This window comes from Archocentrus centrarchus, chromosome 3, assembly GCF_007364275.1.
Source record: "Archocentrus centrarchus isolate MPI-CPG fArcCen1 chromosome 3, fArcCen1, whole genome shotgun sequence".
In the NCBI taxonomy this organism is placed as follows: Eukaryota; Metazoa; Chordata; class Actinopteri; order Cichliformes; family Cichlidae; genus Archocentrus; species Archocentrus centrarchus.
The window spans coordinates 24,351,872-24,371,080 of NC_044348.1; the positions used below are offsets into that span (position 1 = coordinate 24,351,872).

Here is a 19,209-nt window from a genome sequence, read left to right on the forward strand (position 1 = left end):
AAGCACTATAGTTGCATCTTTGAAAGACAGCCTTTGAGCCCACTGGGCGCTAAGCAGCTACAGGCCAACTACAGTTAATTTAGATCACCGGTTTTCGTTGTTCGCGCACACCCTGAAATCTGCGCCTCAGCCTATAACATCCCCAGCAGCCCACGTCCAGGCGTGTTTAAATAAAGGAAGAGACGCTCCAGTCTGATTGATGTGCGCTTTAACCATCGACTGGCTAATCCCGATGAATGACAAACGGTTAAGCCAATTGCTGTAAAGGCAATTTATATTCCCATAGTATCTTTATTTTGGGAAACCATAAAAAACGCTCATGACACGGAGAGGGACGACCAACCAGGCGTAAAGCTAATAAAATCATCTGTGGCGATAATCCGCTCTCAAATTGGCCTCATTCGGGAATTGAGAAAAATTTCTCACAGGCTTTCTTTTTCTTACACACATACACACACACACATATATACACACACACACACACACACACATATCCACCCCACGGCCAACATTTTTAGACTGCTATGTCGTGACCGGAGCGATGCAAATGTCACACGATTCGCTGGCTACTGTCAGTCTCCGGCACAAAAACGTCAATGTTTTGGTGGCCTTTGGATGAAATTGGCTGTGTGTTGCCCGGTTGCAGCTGTGGAAGGGGGTCGTTAGAGACCCGAGGCTTCATCGGGACTCGCTTCAGCACCTGGAGAGCTCCCCTCGCAGGGTTCCCCGCTGCGCTCGCCGGGGAAACCCTCGGCTGGGGAGCGGAACCTGGATCTGGATCTGGATCAACCCTCATCAATCTCAGCCAGGAGGAGGCTGCACTTAAAGGGCCGTTATTTCATCGCTCCGATAACAATTACAGCTAATATGATCTTGCCGAGTGACGATGCTTCTTGCATTTGAGCTTCAGCCCCTTTTTGGTTTTGCATTGAAATCAGAGCAGCGGAAGCAGCGGCGGTGGTGGTGGTGGTGCTCGTCCAATGCAAAAGTGCTAAGGATAGCTGCAGCCTACACACACTGCGAGCCTGCTGCTGCTTCACTTACATTGATCACCGCCGAGGGAGACATTACTATTAGCAAGGGGGCAGCGGGAGGCACAATTATCCGTCAACAATGTAAATCTCACACAGGTAGGTCCTTTGTGCCATATAATTCATTTATGTGCACCTCTTAGTAGTTGTACACACAACTGTCGTTTAGTTTCTCTCATAACAGCAAGTGAATCAGTGCAGGTTTATACCAGGTGCTATTATTACTCTGCTGGAGCGTGGGAAGTCTGACATGCACCCAACTCTGTTGGAGTGTTAAATGTTTGAGAGCGATGAGCAGATAAAAGATTTATGACCGAGTAAAAGTTTACATTTACACAAGTTTTATTGTGTATTCTTTTGAGGTCACATCTGTCTTTTTTCCCCCCTTTTTTTTAAAAAACTACACAAGATGTAGACTATAGATTATAGGTGTTTGTAAACACTGTAATTTGATCTACCCTTTTAAAAAAGCATTCGTAACTTACTAAGCTTGCGCGGTTGGGGCGGATATTGACCACTATCTCTTGTGAAGAAGCTTCATTTGGCAAACCAGTTTGATCAAATGTCAGACTACTAGGATAAAATGTGTTGGCCAAATTTTTATAAACAGGCTGCCAAATTTCAAATTTCTCCAAGACATTTTAAAAACTGAATGTTATAAAATTCATAAAGACAGCAATTTATACCAAGCTTGCTGTATAAAACTAAGATTAATTTTAACAGAAATTAGTGCACATAAATTTGTGGCACTGTCAAAAAGTGATACTTTATAACTTATGCACTTGGATTAATGGTTGCATTCTTCCCAGGCTTCAGCATGAAAGCAGCATCTCTCAGGTGGGAAGCTGAACTACAGCACTAAAACAGGCAGAAGTGAGTGGAAACCTTGTGACAACCTCCACCACATCTCTACCCCCATCCATCACCCAGGATCATGGCTAATTCTGAGTAAGTACACTGTGCACAGTATGTTGACCACTGATCTATCCTTTCTTTCTTCCTCCCTCACTATCTGTTTAATTTACAAACTGGTTTACCAGAAAATTTGAATTCCTGCTTGTTTCCTGACAAGAAAAAAAAAAATAGTCAGTGTCATCAAATGTCAGAAATGCAGAGTTCTCGGGAGAAAATAAACATCTAAGAGCTACACAGTATCAGTTGGACATAAGCAATTTTTCTATGAATACCCTCCTTTTTCTTCATGTTCCTCTTATTTTCCCAATGTGCCTATCTTTTTCAAAATTTTCTCATCTTTTCTCTCTTTTCTGCGCGTCTCCTCTTTTGCCATTTCACAGTTTTCCATCTCCATTTCTACAATAATGACCTTTATTCACTCAGACACTGCGCCCGTTGAGGTATCTCTGACCCTCCTCACTCTGAATGCACGGGCACATGCTGAAATGCAGATTCATGCAAACACACCTGCACAATGCTGACCATAGAGCATCTATTCTGCAAACATGAACACAGGTCACTATGTTAATCTTTTCTGTGGAACAGCATCCGCTATATTGTTTATCATTCCCCGTGACCATTACAAATTAGCACACTTTTTCAACAGACCAACTCCACCCCCAGTTTTCTCCAAGCTTTCCGTTTTTAATCTTCACTCTCCAGTCTGTGCACTAAGAACAGCTGATGCATTACTAAGGGAACATGCTGTAGCCTGTGTGTATGTTTTGAGTGTGTGAAGACAAAGCAAGAGCTAAGGGAGAACACTGAAAGTTATTATTCTGTGTCACCTCATGGTTTTGCTGGTAGTATGACTCTAATTTGTTTCATCGTAACCAACTGCAATTATTCTGTTGACCTAGATGAATAGCACTAAATCACTGCTACATTTGTGCTTTTATGAGAGAATCAGTTCTGCTGATGGTCCCATACAGAGCACAGCTCAGCAGCTCTCAGTAGCAGTGCTGTCTCATGCTGTGTTTAAGGTGAAATGCATTCTAAAACAGATGACTGTGGCACACATTTGCACTTGAAACTAATGATTATTTCATTATGCAGTATATTATATGAAGTATAAAAAAAAAATCTAATTTTTTTTATTGCTCTTATCAGCCAACCATTTGTGCAATATTCACCTCACCTTGGTTTTTGGGGTGAATTGTCACTGGATTTATGCATATTTATACTGTTACAGAAACAAACATTTGTTTCCAGCAAATTTGCCAGCCTGATTCTATATTAGCACATATTTTCATCCTTATGACAGTTTAAGTTAAAGCGATGTAGAAATTGAAGCAAGTCATAAATCTGTGCCCTATCAAAGCTGACCTATACTATTTTTAGAGGTGGGATCCGTATGCAGATCTTTTACCTTAGTGAAACTACAGTAAAGGCATGCTGTTCAAAATCCCAGTTGAGGAAAATTACAGAAGAATTATTAGAAAAGTCATATTAAAAATATCAAAAATAAAAGTGTTCCTTTAGGATGATTTTTCTGGCATTTTGTGATATTATTAGAGTGTGTAACAGTATGTATGCACATTTCACTATTTACGGTTAGAGCCTTAATTGTTTCGACAAATGTGCATTTTTTGTAGGTTTGCCTCTGTAAACCACCACAATGGATTTTAAGATGCAATTGAAATGCATGAATTCAAGGGGTTTTACAAAAATTTTGCTCTAACTGTTTAGGGTTTGCAGTCATTTATATACACTTTTCAGAGGCTCAAAATGCATTGGACAATTGACTGACAAGTGGTTTCATGGCCAGGTGAGGCCCGTTCCCTCAATAGTTCACAAAAAATTAAGCTGATAAAATGTCTGGCATTGATGTCAAATGTTGAGCTTGCACTTTTCACTGGAACTCTCAATATGAGGTCCAGAGAGATGTTGATGCAAGTGAAGGAAGCCATGATTAGGCTTAAAAATCCAAATAAACCTATCAGAGAGACAGAAAAAACTTCTGTTAACCGACAATCTAGTCCATTCTTAAAAAGAACGAAAGGACTGAAAGACCACATAAGTCAGCTAGAGTGCATGATGACAGAATTATTTCCATGGTTAAGAAAAAGGACTTCATAACATTTAACCAAGTAAAGAACAATCTCGAGGAGGTAGGTGAATCATTGTCACTGGCTACAAGCAAGAGACACAGTCAGGAAAGTAAATACAGAGGGTTTCAGCAAAATGAATGGAACAGCACTTTACACTGCAAATGAATAATAACCCAAAAAGCATATTGCAAAAGCAACCCAATCACAGCATCTGGTGATGTCCATGGGTTCTAAAAACTCCAACAGTCATTAACTGCAAAGGATTTTCATCCAAGTATTAAAACCAATCCTTATATTTATGTTAGTTTGTCCTTTCTAAACAGCTAATACATTTTTTTCTTAAGCCCCTTGCATTAAAACTGAAAGTGGAATTTACTTACTTACGTACTTTCCACCACTGCTTGACTTCTTTGCTACAGTTCCTTGTTTTCTCATGTAACAATGCCTGGGGTTTGTAACGTGACTGAAGCTTTAGAGGACGATGTACTCATGTTCACAAGTCTGAGCTCAAGAGTTTAACTTTTAATTTTGTGCAGATGATTCATACAGTAAACTTCACTTTAGTTTAGATTTTCCCTTTGGAACTTTAAGGGTTCCTTGGAACTGGATGGGACCATTCATCTTTTTCACCATATTGCTGTTTACACTGTTTTTAATGCAGTGCTAGTGGGCGGTTGGAGAGGTTGGACAGTTTTTCCTCTTTAGTTTGGAGGGAGTTGATGTGCTCATGGTGTCTTTCTGGGCTATTGGGAGAAATGCTGTCTGCGAGTGGCCAGATAATCCCCCTAATTGCACTGTACTGACATTATGTGCACCTTTACACAATAACAAATCTGTGTCGGGAGATCTCTGTTCACATGCAGCGTTATTTGTTCCTGCTAATACCATTTCTATAATTCAATCCTCACAAGTTTAATTGTTCAAAATATAATCATAATAAGTTGTAAATGTTGCTTCTGTTGTAGCTATATTACACCAGATCCACAGGCAACGCCTCAAATGCACATGTACAGACTACCGTGCATCGTGTGGTGTCTCTTAGGTTTGGCAGTGCAGAAGAAACAAGCCATTAAATTCAGATTCACAAGTCTATGGAACTCTGCATTTTCATTGGTTAAGTCTTTCAAGAACCATTTTCCCTCAAGTGTCTGTAGAAATTAAAATAATCTATTATTGGATACTGACACAGTGTAAAAAAGGTCCACGGACCTCTCCATTATGAAGGAGACATCTGCTGTCTTAGTCCTGCCCCACCAGGGTCTCTGTGTCTCCTGTGTCTTCTGCTGCTTGTATCTGTAAAGGTCAGATAAGAGACTGGTCACAGCAGGGGCAGAACAGTCCATTGTGCAGTCTTCCAATTCATCATAGGTTAATCTGTAATATTATTAATGAGCTAATGTGCCTGGCAGACTTCATTAATATCCACTGGCATGAGATTATGCAAGTTTTTCTGGAAGTTGAATTGGGTTTTCTAGGAAATTACCCAAGGCAATTTGTAAATTCTGTGGAAGTGACAGGTGCTACAACCTCAGTGTGTTGTTAAACACCAAGTTTTGTTAACAAAGCTGCTCCTTTGAAAAGACTGGTGACTGCTGGTGTTGCTGTTTCGGAATGGTTTGATGAATGCTAAAATCACCTGAGAGTCTTTCTTTTTTCTCATCTGTATGACATTTTCCATGAATCAGCAGTAAAGATCATCATTAGACTTTCTTAGAAGCAAAAAAAAAAAAAAAAATGTCTGGCTTATGTTGTATTTAGTATGGAATGTCTGTTCTGAAGACATAAAAATTATTAAAGTATTGTGTCTCACTATATGACATCACTTGTCAAACAGTCTACAGATGGCTGTTCCACACTCATGTGAAATGATGAGTCTGTAACACTAATATACAATGATGCCCAGCTTCTCCAAATTTCTCCACAGCAGCTGGTGGGAGTAGCGAACATCTGCTTTTTCTTCAGTGTTCTGGCCAAGTTTGGGAGTGTTTTAGATCCTCAGGCGCTGGCCTCAAACAACCCAGTCTAACATGTGTGTGTTGATCTTGTAGTCCACTGAGGCCACAAACTGAGTGGAGTGTGGTTCTGGATAAAATGTGCCTGGATGTTTATATATTTTCTCTACACCCCCAGACTGCGTATTTGTAAAGCTGCCATTGGGCCTTTGGAGGGGAGGTGATAGGCAGAGTAACACCTGTGCTTGATGTAATGTTTGTGTTGAAATGATGGCTTATAGTTTTTATGTTTCATTTTACTGATAGATGCCTATGTTTACACTATGTATCAACACAGTAAAGCACACCAGTGTTAGACATATATTTCACAAATTCCCATTTTATGGCAACATTTTTCTCTGTATTACATACTACCTGTGCACATACCAAATCCATTAACACCACAGCACTTTATCAATGCTAATGTAGTGGCTCTTTAGTAGATGTTTTTCAAACTAGAGTAAATTGTATTTTCATACAGTCTGTAGTTGGACTTTGTGATTTATTGAAAGTGCACAAAAAGTTTTAATATAGTTATGAAATACTGAGTTCATGTTAAAGCACTTCAAAATCAAATTGAAGTAAAAAAATCAGACTCTCCAAACAGTCTTTTTAGTTTTTTTTTAACCCTCTGTGTATGCTTCCATACATTTTTAAGCTTTTTTTTTTTTTGCAGAGAAATGAGAGGTCCCTGGGTCCCTCAATCATCAAGGTGTTCCATCTTCTATGAATTTGATTGAGGCTATTTATCTGTTTATTTTTCAAAACCTTTACAGAAGTGCCGCTCATCAACAAGAGCAATTAATCTACAGCTACATCAGTGCCTCAGCTGCATGCTTCGAGCTAAACGCTGACTTCTGCATGTTATTATATGCTCACAATGCAAACACGGCATCTTAGTTTGGTGTATTAACATGCTAACATTTGCTAATTAGCAAGCTAAGGCTCATGAGTGAGTCGCTTTCACATCTTTGAGGAACAACACTCTTCGGTGCCACCGCTCCCCCCCCAGTTACTTAACGTGACCTTATGTTTTGCTCAGTGAAATCCCTTGAGCAGCTTTTGTCACATAATGACCTTTCATACCTGGCCCACAACACCACAACCCACTATTTAATTTTATCTGCCACCCTCAGGGAAACCTGCTCCCCCGAATATCACTCCTTTCCTGTGGGTACTCTTCTGCAGTTGCAGTCTTGTTAATCTTTCCATGAAATAATTTCAGAATTTTGCAATTGCCCCTTTCTGTTAGATAAGAGCATCACGGTTCTGGAAAGGTCAGTATTTGTATTAAAGACAGCAAAAATGTGCTTATTTTTGCACTTGGGTAGAAACAGAAGTGTATTTGTCTTTGGGTTTTTGGGTTCATTGGATTTAATGTTAATGCACTGAAGACATTACCATCTATTATATTAAACAATTATAATAAAGCTACGGCAAAGCTCCATTTTATGCAAGGAGATAAATTAATTTTTATTGTAATATCTGTAATTATTAGAGCTGTTAAAGTCTATGATGTATAGTAAATGGGTTTGCTTTTTCACTCTTACAGCCTAAATGACTGTGATAAAACTGACATACACTATAATAGATTAACTCGCTGAGGAAGGTTTTAAGTTTCAGAGAGTGAAGTAGCAAAAACTAAAATTAAAAGATAAATCACGAAAATCTCAAAATGCACGATAAACCCCTTTCCCTTAGATAAGAAAATTGCTGAACATTGTACAAACCCATAGCCTGGGTCAGCACCTTTTCCTGATATCTTGACTGTCAGCCAGGCAGAGCACCAGGCACATGGGCCGCTAGGCTCTGGACAGCTTGTGTCTGTCATGAGCAGTTATGTGTACGGTCCTGATTGTTTGGGAAGAGAGCCAAACCTGCTGCTGTGCTGTGGATGAGAGGTGGTATGGATGAGATGTTTGTAGGAGAAGAGTGGAGAAAACGACCTCTATCAGGCCTACACACTGTGCTATCATATCCAACATATCCAGCCTCCAAGTAAAAGAAGTCTGCAGGAATTTGTCATTGAGGCACACAGACAGGTTTTACAGTGGAGCAGTGTACTCCGTCTCAATGTACATTTACTGTAGAGGAAGGCATTGGGGTTTAGTGCAGCACCAGTCGCAGAACAGTAATGATGGTGTTGCATTACAGATGCTCTCCTCTTTTAAAAAAAAAAAAAAAAAAAGTATAACCTCAGGTCTTCTGGCAAGCATATGGATGACACGATTCACGCTTTTTCATTTTTGGGTCTCCTTGGAAAAAACTTGTTTCTATAAAACTACTCTCCTTTTTTGAAAATGCTACTTTTTGAACACATCTGCTACTTCAGCATTATTCTTTTAAGCTGCTCATTATTTTATTTGCGTGCACATATGTACTATACCTATTCTTTAGTAAAATCGTACCATGTTATGAACAGACTAGAAAAAGCTGCTGTCTCTTATTATTATTTTTAAAAATATAATATCCATATATTTCACTCATATATTGGATATTGACTTACTGTACATGAGTCCACATCTGGTCAATATATTTGTCATTATATAGAATAAATATCTTCAAAGTAATGCAAGGCCCTCTTGCCGAGGGAAATAATCTCTTCAAATTGGGATGAGGGCAGCTGCTTTGAGACTAGACGGCAATAAGACTTGTGCGTGAAAGTGAAGCCTTTTATTAATGAAAAACCAAAGACACTCTTCTGTTTCATGCCATGCAGAGTTGCAAAGATGATAAGCTACTCTCAGAAACACTGAAACAGAAACAATTTTTTAAAATTAAAGAAGCCGTCACCTTTATTTACTGTCTGTGAATCAGTCTCGTGGCTATTTTGCAATTAACTGTGTGTTCTAACTTTTCAGTAGTCAAACAAACTTCTGCTTGAACAGCACCTTGAAAAATTAATCTGTACTTTAGTATTGGTTTATTGACTTCCTGCCTCCATGAAGATTGTGGCAAAATGTGTGGCTCATTGCTCTAATCTAAGATTAAGATTAAGATAGTGTTTATTTGTCACATGCACAGTTATACACAGTACAATGCACAGTGAAATGTATTTTGTACCTGCAACCATATATACACACACATATAAATAAGAAGAATAAAAAAAAAAAAAAAAAAAAAAGTAATTCACACTATACACTATACTCTATATACTATACACTATACACACTTTTATAAATTATAATATTTACATTGTGCAATGATAGTCCAGTTAGGGCTCAGAGTTGAGCAGACGGATGGCTTGTGGGTAAAAACTCTTCTTCAACCTTTCAGTCTTAGCCCTCAGGCAGCGGTAACGCCGGCCTGATTGGGAGCAGGGAGAAGAGAGAGTGTCCGGGGTGGCTGGGCTGTTTTAGGATCTTCATGGCCCTCAGCCTGCACTGCTTGGTGTAAATGTCCTGCAGGTTGGGGAGGGTGGTTCTGATGGTCCGTTCAGCTGAACGAACCACCCTTTTTAGGGCCATGAAGTCCTGCTTGGTGCAGTTTCCCATCCAGGCGGTGATGCTCCCACGCATGATGCTCTCGATGGTGCAGGTGTAAAAGTTCCTGAGCACCTTGAGTGGGAGCTTGAAATCTCTCAGCTGCCTGAGGAGGTAGAGACGCTGTCTGGCCTTCTTCACAGTGATGTTTATGTGATGAGTCCAGGACAGGTCCTGTGAGATGGTCACTCCCAGGTATTTGAAAGTGTCCACTCTTTCCACCTCAGCACCACTGATGACAAGTGGATGGTAGTCCCTCTGCTGCTTCCTGCTGAAGTCCACAATCAGTTCCTTTGTTTTGCTGACGTTGAGCAGGAGGTGGTTCTCCTGGCACCAGTTCTCCAGGCGGGAGACCTCTCTCCTGTAGGCTGTCTCCTCATTGTGAGAGATTAGTCCCACAACAGCAGTGTCGTCAGCAAACTTGATGATGACGTTGGACTCTGACGTGGCCTCGCAGTCATGGGTGTACAGTGAGTACAGCAGAGGGCTGAGCACACAGCCTTGGGGGGATCCAGTGTTGAGGGTGAGGGAGGATGAGGTGAGGTGACCCACTCGTACCACCTGTGGTCTGCTGGTCAGGAAGCTGTGAACCCACCTGCACAGGGATGGGCCCAGGCCCAGGTCCAGCAGCTTAGAGACCAGCCTGGAGGGAACTATGGTGTTGAATGCTGAGCTGTAATCAACAAACAGCACTCTCACATAGTTCCCCTTACCAGTGTCTATGTGTGAAATGGTTTGTGGAGGAGGAAGGATATGGCGTCATCTGTGGATCTGTCTGGCCGGTATGCAAACTGTAGTGGGTCGAGGGTGGTGGGCAGTGAGGAGGTGATGAATGTCTTGATGAGTCTCTCAAAACACTTCATCACCACAGAGGTGAGTGCTATGGGCCTGAAGTCATTGGGGCTGCTGGGGTGTGGTTTCTTTGGGACAGGGACTATGATGGACTTTTTAAAGCAGGTGGGAATCACACACAGTTTCAGTGAGAGGTTGAATATCAGTGTAAACACAGGTGCCAGCTGGTCAGCGCAGGTCTTAAGGACACGTCCACTAATACCATCTGGTCCAGCCGCTTTCCTGGTGTTTACACGTCTAAACGCCCTCCTCACGTCGCGCTCCGTCACAGTGAGTGTCTCCGCCCCTCCGGCCGGGAGCGCAGCGGGCTGTCGGCTTCCCGACTCAAAGCGCGCAAAGAAGATGTTGAGTTCATCAGCCAGAGAAGCGTCGGCACTCACCGGGTGTGTGTGTGGTGCTTTGTAGTCCGTGATGGTGCGTAGTCCCTGCCACAGTCCCCTGGAGTCAGACTGTTGTAGTTGCTGTTCCAGTCTGCGGCCGTAGCGATGTTTAGCCTCTTTCACCGCTCTGCGGACGTTGTATGATGCAACCTTGTAGTCCTCCATGTTCCCAGAGGCGAGGCCGGAGTTGTAGGCAACGGTGCGGGACCTCAGGGCGTCGCGGACAGATTTATCCACCCACGGCTTCTGGTTGGGAAAAGTCCTGATGGTCCTCCTAAGTGAAGTGTCTTCAACAACTTTCCCAATAAATCCCACAACAGTTTCCGTAAACTCCTCGATGTCTCCGCCCGCGCTGCTGCGAAACATGTCCCAGTCGGTTGAATCCAACGCACCCTGCAGAGCGGCCTCTGTTTGATCAGACCACCGTGTCACTTCTCTCACAGCAGGGGGTTTCTGCCTGAGCCGTTGTTTGTATTTCGGCATGAGAAGTACAGAGGTGTGGTCAGACTTCCCAAAAGGCGGAAGAGGCTTTGCTTTGTAGCCATCTTTGAATGCAGAGTAGCAGTGGTCTAGGGTCCTCTCTCCTCTGGTGGGGCAGTCGATGTGTTGAATAAACTCCGGTATTACCTTTTTCAAGTTTGCACTGTTAAAGTCCCCGGCTACGATGAGAGCCGCATCACGCTGGTTAGCCTGATAGGTGGAAATCGCCTCATGTAGCTCGGATAGTGCAGTGATCGTGTCTGCCTGAGGTGGAATATAGACGGCGCTGAAGATGACCGAAGTGAACTCGCGGGGCAGGTAGTGGGGACGGCATTTCAGGGTTAGGAGCTCCAGGTTAGGTGAAGAATCAGAATCTTTATTGTCATTGTACACAGAAGTTGCACAACGAAATTTAAAATGCATTCCTTTCTAGGTGCCTCAGACAATAAATAATAAAATAATAAAAATATGAGTGATAAAAATGATTACTAAAATACAGTGCACAATAGTAAATTAACAGACGAATCTAGCCCCAATACACACCAACGCACGCACACAGTCAGCACTACCACCCCACATCACTGTCCAAACCACACAGAGTTCAGTTCAATGATAGCCCTGGCATAAAAGCTGTTCCTCAGTCTGTTTGTTCTGGCCTTCATTGTCCTGAAACGTCTGCCTGATGGCAGTAGCTGAAACAAGGAGTGTCCAGGGTGTGAGGGGTCCTGGAGGATGTTCTGTGCCCTCCTCTGGCAGCGGGCATTGAACAGTTCCTGGAGGGAGGGCAGGGGACAGCCTATGATCTTTTGAGCCATGTTGATGATTCGCTGGAGTGTTTTCCTGTCTGCTGCTGTGCAGCTGTTGAACCACACGCACAGACAGTAGGTCAGGATGCTCTCTACAGAGCAACGGTAGAAGGACACCAGCAGATTCTGGGTCAGATGGTTGCTCCTAAGAACCCTCAGGAAATGCAGTCTCTGTTGGGCCTTCCTGACAATGCTGGTCGTATTGATACTCCAGGTCAAATCATCCTGCAGATGTACTCCCAGGAACCTAAAATCTGAAACCAGCTCCACTTCATCCCCCTCGATGAACAGAGGTTGAATGACATGTGTTGTCCTCCTAAAGTCTACTACCATCTCCTTTGTCTTAGTGGTGTTCAGGATCAAGTTATTCTCACTGCACCACCTTGACAGCCGCTGCACCTCGTCCCGGTATGCTGACTCATCCCCGCCTGATATGAGCCCCACCACAGTGGTGTCATCCGCAAACTTAATGATGCAGTTACTGGCATGTATGGAGGTGCAGTCATGTGTGTAGAGGGTAAAGAGTAGGGGACTCAGCACACAGCCCTGTGGAGAGCCGGTGCTGAGGCTGATGGCTGAAGAGAGGTGGGGACCTACTCTTACCCTCTGGGAACGGTCTGTCAGGAAGTCCTTGATCCAAAGACAGGTGGAGCGTGGTATCCCCAGATCTGACAGTTTAGTCACCAGTCTGCCAGGAAGGATGGTGTTAAACGCCGAGCTGAAGTCCACAAAGAGCAGCCGAGCGTAGTTCCCCCCCTGCTCCAGGTGAGAGAAGGCACACACCTCCTCCTCTTGATTTTCCAGACTCACTCGTTCTGTCCGTGAGATGAACACTGAAGAACTCCGACGGCTGTACGGCGTGGTCCGGTATGAGGGGGGTCAGCCATGTCTCCGTGAGACAGATGATGTTGCAGTCCCTTATGTCCCTCTGAAACTGTATCCTGGCCCTGAGTTCGTCCAGCTTGTTATCCAGTGACTGGACATTAGCCAACAGGATGCTCGGCAGTGGCGTTTGGTGCGCTCTGCGCCTCAGCCTCTCTCTTACGCCGGCTCTTTTCCCTCGGGGCCTTGTCCGTGACCTGGGTCCTTTGTTTGAGCTGGCCCACTGGAAACGCAGTATTTCCTGGTATTCCTGGTATTTCTGGTTTGATTACATGAGGAAAATATAGACATTCAAAACTTAATTTTTTTCTATCAGTGCTCTGTGGAATAAAAAAATTTCATGATCTATTTTGAGTGACTGGTGGCTCTTTCTTTCTTTCTTAGAACCTTTGATCTTAATATATTTCCCCATCCCTGTATTATTTTGTACAGGGATTTTGGCAGACAAAGCCTTTTATGGTTGTTGATCATATCCCACCTAAAATAATCTTTGTAGAATACACTTGTTGACAATAACTGTAACTCATTCAGCTGCTTCTGTGTGAGCTGTTGATTTTACAAGCTTTATCATTGCTCTCATAGGTTTATGGGTCAAGGATACTCCAGTTTCTTCATGTTACAGTTACGTAACATACATAAGTTAAGAGAGGCCTTTATTATCTGATAACGGTTTTGCTATAGCACTGTGAAGCAGTTTGATTTGTCTTATGGGATATTTTAGAGGCATATATAACCCTATTTATATAGTTTTCATAAATCAGAAAGTTGGGCATTACATCTGTATGCCTTACAGACTGTAGATTAGAAAATGTGTGTGTCTTCTTCAAGCCTTGTAGAAAAGAGCTATTGTAAAGCTACATTAAAGTAGTTCTCTAATAATTAACTTTGGTGTATTATGCTAGCGTTCATTAATGATGGTGCTGGCCTTATGCAGAGATGCGAAGGGCCCTAAAAAATGCAGATAAGCTGCTAACTCCACAGCCACGGATTTATTCCGTCCATCCACCCATGTTTGCTTATCTTTAGGGAAATAGGTGAACAGATTTGTTCTTTTGCAGACTTACCAAATATATCAGATTTCTTTCAGTTCCATCTTTTCGCCCTATACATAAAGTAGAACCTCCAAGAAAGGGGGTTTGTGTCTCCTTCTGGAATTGAACCAGGGACCTTTTTACTTTTAAATGTAAGCCACTGGACTATGGAGCCACTGAGTCACATGATACAGAGATGCAGAAAAAAGAAAAGAATTTTTACAAAAATGCACTTTTATTTGGTGTTTGAATTGTTCCTGTTTATATAATGGTGGTTTATGTTGGCAATTGTAATTGTTGTGCTACACTGTGGTTTTCCAACCTTTGGTGGGCTGGCTGATAATTTTTTTTTTGACTCCAGCTGTATTTGTGTATGTTAACACTGTTGAGTCTGCAATGATGGTGTGAACAGAAGTGTTAAAACTGAAAAGAGATGATCCTTTGGTTTCATTTTGTGCTGTTATATCATAATATGACAAAGCCACTGGATGAATTAAATACACAGTAGTGCATTCTTTCCTTCTCATGCTTGCAGGCCGTGCAAAATGTTACCAAAACCTGCCAATGAGAACCCATCCTTAGAAAGATGCAATTTTCAGATTTTCTTGGGAACAGCTTTAATGTGTTATTTGACTTAAGCTACAGTTACCAAAAGCCACAGCTTATCCATTTCAGTGAAGAAAGATGCAGTCATCCTCCTGCAGCTCCCCCCTCTCTGTTTTAAGCCTATCCCACCAATAAATATAAGCATATGCATGTGCCTGGGCAAAAAAGAAAAAAAAGAAAAAGAAAAACGCCATTACTGAATTTTGGCTTCACTCACTGTTCTCTCTGGCAAATGTCCGTAACGTAACCAATTTACAACAGCACTTTTCATCTTCTTTGTAGACTTTTTAAGTCCTTTATACTACTTTAAAAAGTATAAAATATTTGAGTATTATACATACTCCCCAAAGGAATTGTGATTGGCCAAAGTCTCCCACCACTGGCTAGATTCTCTAAAACTTGAAAACAGAACCCAGAGGAGGAGCGCCCTCACAGACCACTGAAGGTTATTGTGGCCATTCTTAAAGTTATTAGGATTTTATTTATCCAGTAATTAAAAAAAAGATGTCTTTTGTTGCCTTCCACAACTTTGAGTACTTTTTGTCTATTTTTGTCTTATGGAGTTTGGGGTCTTGAACAGGAGCACAGAAAATGACATGTTTTATATTTGCTATTATTTATTTTTGTAGTTGGCTAGTAACGTACTTCCCAGTGTTAAGGTCACAGTGAGTCAGAGTGCAGATAAGATTAGCCTTGGTGGGTTTGTTGACTTCTGGCTACCCCACACACACACACACACACACACACACACACACACACACACACACACACACACACACACACACACACACACACACACACACACACACCCTTCTAACAGCTCAGGTCACTCCCGATTGCATCAAAGGTCTTTTAGTATTGACATTATCATTGTATATTATAGTAAGGTAGTGCTGTGGGATGTGGGGTTATAGTATGTGTATGTTATGGGGGGGCGGGGGTCTTCTGTTATCTGCATGCATATCTGTCTGACCCATCTATCTACTGTTTACCTGTTCGTCCTTTCCTAAGGGTATTGCCTGTCTGTCAGATTGCATGTCTCTCCTCATTTTCATTTTAGGTCACTCTGTGTTGTCTGTCACGGCAGTTTGAATATGACTATTAGAGGAAAGAACATATCTGTATATAGCAAATGGCTGCTGGGAATACCTTTTGTATTCTGTCTCCACACGACCATTACCTAGAATTACTTATTTTTTGGAGTACCTCAGCCATGATGTAATTAGAGAACAGCCCAAAATATCATGCAACAATGAGCTACACACAATTGTTTATGTGTGTTAGTTTCACATGCTTTTGCAACACAATTTTAAGAATTCAGTAGTTCTTCTGTGCAAGTCCAAAAAATGGATCTTATTTTCTCTCGGCTCTTTCCTTTTCAGTCCTCCTTTCTCTTCCTTGGTGAAAGAAAACATAGGGGCTTTTCCTTTTGCCACCTTCTATCCTTTTCCTCATCAACGTATCAACTCTGCATTTCCTTTTTTGCTTTGCCCTGTCTGTGATTGGCCTTCCCTCCCTGCGTCTCTTTCCTGACCCCTTTCTCTCTACCTTGCTTCCTATTTATCATTTTTACTTTTGTGTTGCATCTACTTCTCACTTCCAGTCCTCCTCCTGAGCCTTCTTCGCCTTTTCTCCTCATTTGTCAGTTTTCCTTGTGCCTCTGTCAAGTTCCAGCCTTAATTGAGCTTCTTTTTTTTTTTTTTTAATAACCCCTGGTTTCTGTCCCTCTCTTTACTCCCAGCACTTCTCTAGTTTCCCCTCCCCATTCACCTTTTTCCTGACTTCCTTTGACGTTTGAAGGAGAGTGGGGATCCACTCAGCTGACAAAGAGAGAGGCAGTGACGTCACAGCAGACATGATAAACCAGCATCTGCTCTGGTCTAAAAATACACACCACAGGGCACACACAGTCAGTCTGCAGCTGCACTCAGCATTTGTTTTCACCTCCACGCTCTACTGAGATGGCCCAGCTTTTACACAACTGGGGCTTGTGGACATGCCGGGCTACATGCGGCTTACAACTGAACACCCAAGATGTATTCAGATATTTAGACTCTAGGTGGATGCAGGTGTAGGTTTGCTGATATGAACCCCACTTAAGCTGCAAACACTCTCATGTTAAATTGTTCAAAGCCCTTGTTGCAGACTTAATCTCTGGAAAATACTGATAAAAATCATGGCGTTTCCACACCTTGATATTGTGAGAAAGTGATCAAGATGAATTTTATTGGCGCTTCACTTGTAGCAATTATTTATTCAGTTGCCACATGGGTAGGCTGTTACTCTTGTGTTTGCAACAATTTTGTTATAAACATATTTAAGCATGCTTATAGTCCAGGTAGTGCAATTTTACTAATAAATGGACTAACTATACTGGCTATAGATCTGTGTGTATAAGGGTTAAAAGAAAAGTGCAAATTAAATCTGGGTGGAATCAAAAGTTCAACAGGAAGATGTGATTGCAGTTGAATGGTTTCAATTATATGCTTCAATGCTTGTCTGTGATGTTAAAAAAAAAAATAAATAAATAAATGTATAAAAGTCAGTATTCATCTCTTAATACTCCTACTCAGTTTGTGTCTCGTCACTCTAAAACCTATTCCTTCCTCTTTTTCCCCCATTTAATTAGTAAATGCTGTTCTGAAGTTCAGATTTTATAGTAAACCAGTTTGAGGATGGTCACTCAAACTTTCAGCGCCTGAAAAAAATCTCAGCATTTGCAGCAACACATACTTTATCACTGTCCATGACCTTTTTGAGCAAGGGGCGCCTGTATTTTTGCTGGTCCATAATAGTGGAGGATTGTGTGAGTATACTGTAGTAGTTCTTTGGTGCTGAGTGGGTGTTAAGCCTCCCTGACCCCGTGTTTATTCCCCGAGGCCATGACTGTAAATAAAAATGTGTTCCTAGTGAAGTTGATGGGCTGCATAATTAATTTTATTTTAGTTTTTAACTGCACTGCTTTTTTTTTTTTTTTTTTTTTTTTTACTACATATGTGGTTATTTCTTTGGTTTTTCTATGCGATCAATGATAAAATGATTTCTAAAACTAACATCTGAAAGTCCAAAAGGACCATTTTAATTGTTCAATAGTGGGATAAAGTGTGTCTGTACACATTTCTGAGAATTGTGGTCATTTCTCAAGTAATGCTCGTCTTTCTCCTTTTTTTTCTCCACTGTGTGCTTGTATGTGTGCATCTCATTTGTCTGTCTGTGGTTGTTGCTGGCATGTAACTAGCGAAGTGGAGCAGGCAGGTCTGTCAGATTTGGAGATCATCTCCCAGCCGGTGGAGGATGAGAACCAGTGCTTGGCTCCTCCAGTCCAGCTGGTGAGTTTTGGCTACAGAGATCTGCCCCTTGCAGCTCTGGACCTCTCCCTGGCTGGCTCTCAGCTGCTCTCCAACACAGATGAAGATGAAAACAGGGAAGGGTGAGTGAAACTTGTGTTTTTTATATACATATGTAAGATTTTGTTTCTCTAAACTCTGTGCAGTCCTTTGAAAAGTTAAATACAACCTTACTGCTTCTATAGGAATTTAAAGGGCAAATATCAGCCAGGTACTGCTGGCTGGTATTTGCCCTTGATTAATTCGTACTATTAATCAAGTACATTAATTGTACTTGATTAATTGATTGGGTGTGAGCACCTCTATAATAGCAGAGGTTTTGGTTCTTTGGGGAACAGAAGCAGCAAGTATGTTTTAACACAAATCCAATGAGGAAAAAAATATATCAGAAATAAACTTAAAGAAGCTTGACCATAAATTTGTCCCAGGGGACAGCTTCTTCTCTCTAAAAAGAATATGGCAGCACAGCTTAGGTTTGTAAAGCTGCATCTGAACAAACCACAAGACTTCTGGAGCAATGTCCTTTGGACAGATGAGACCAAAGTGGACATGTCGTAATGGTCATAATGCACAGCGTCATGTTTGGCAAAAACCAAATGCAGCTTATCAGCACAAACACCTGATATCAACTGTCAAGCATGATGGTGGAAGGGAGATGATTGGGCACTTTGCAGTCACTGAGTCACAAAGTATTCTAGAGTCAAATGTGAGGACATCTGTCTGGCAGTTAAAGCTTGGCCTAATTGGGTCATGCAACAGGACAATGATAATGGCAGAAACAGAAACTAATCAAGGTGTCACAACGGAGGTTGAGTATGGGCATACTGGCACATTCTGCAGACTTCCATCAGTATAGCATGAGTATGCTGTTATATTTATATTTCTGTGTACTGTACATGTATGCATGTCTACACTGTATATTTAGAGGGACGTCAACATGAAGAAGACTATCACAGACATTGTGGAACAGGAATTAAAAGCTGCTGTCTCTGGATTTTGCAGCTAACAATATACATTTTTACAGTTTACATCAAACAGCAACCACTGTTTGCAGACATAAACACCCACATTAACACACACATGCACACGCCCCATCACACTTGCATAAATGCCACATAGTATGCAAGATTATCATCCATCATGTGTTAAGTCTCCCTCCCTAAGTCCTTGACTCGCTGTCCCCGGTGCTCAGTATTGCGTCCATTTATCATTAACTGACAACCTCTGGGTTGTCCAGCGTCCATAAGTTAACTGAGATCAATTCATCATTTCAGACTAAATATCTGCCCTCCTCGCCCTGCCTGCTGACAATAGGA

General features: G+C 41.8%; 1 protein-coding gene across 1 annotated transcript in view; it reads left to right on the forward strand.

The window, feature by feature from the left end:
* Positions 1–1,905: 1,905 nt before the first annotated feature.
* The window catches only part of LOC115777569 (transmembrane protein 266-like), a 50,517-nt gene continuing 33,213 nt past the window's right edge, over positions 1,906–19,209 (forward strand). Inside the window, exons 1-2 of the mRNA XM_030725501.1 lie at positions 1,906–1,979; positions 17,785–17,976. Of these exons, the coding sequence (XP_030581361.1) occupies positions 1,966–1,979; positions 17,785–17,976 (206 nt within the window). The 5' untranslated portion in view covers positions 1,906–1,965. The remainder of the gene's footprint in view (positions 1,980–17,784; positions 17,977–19,209) is intronic.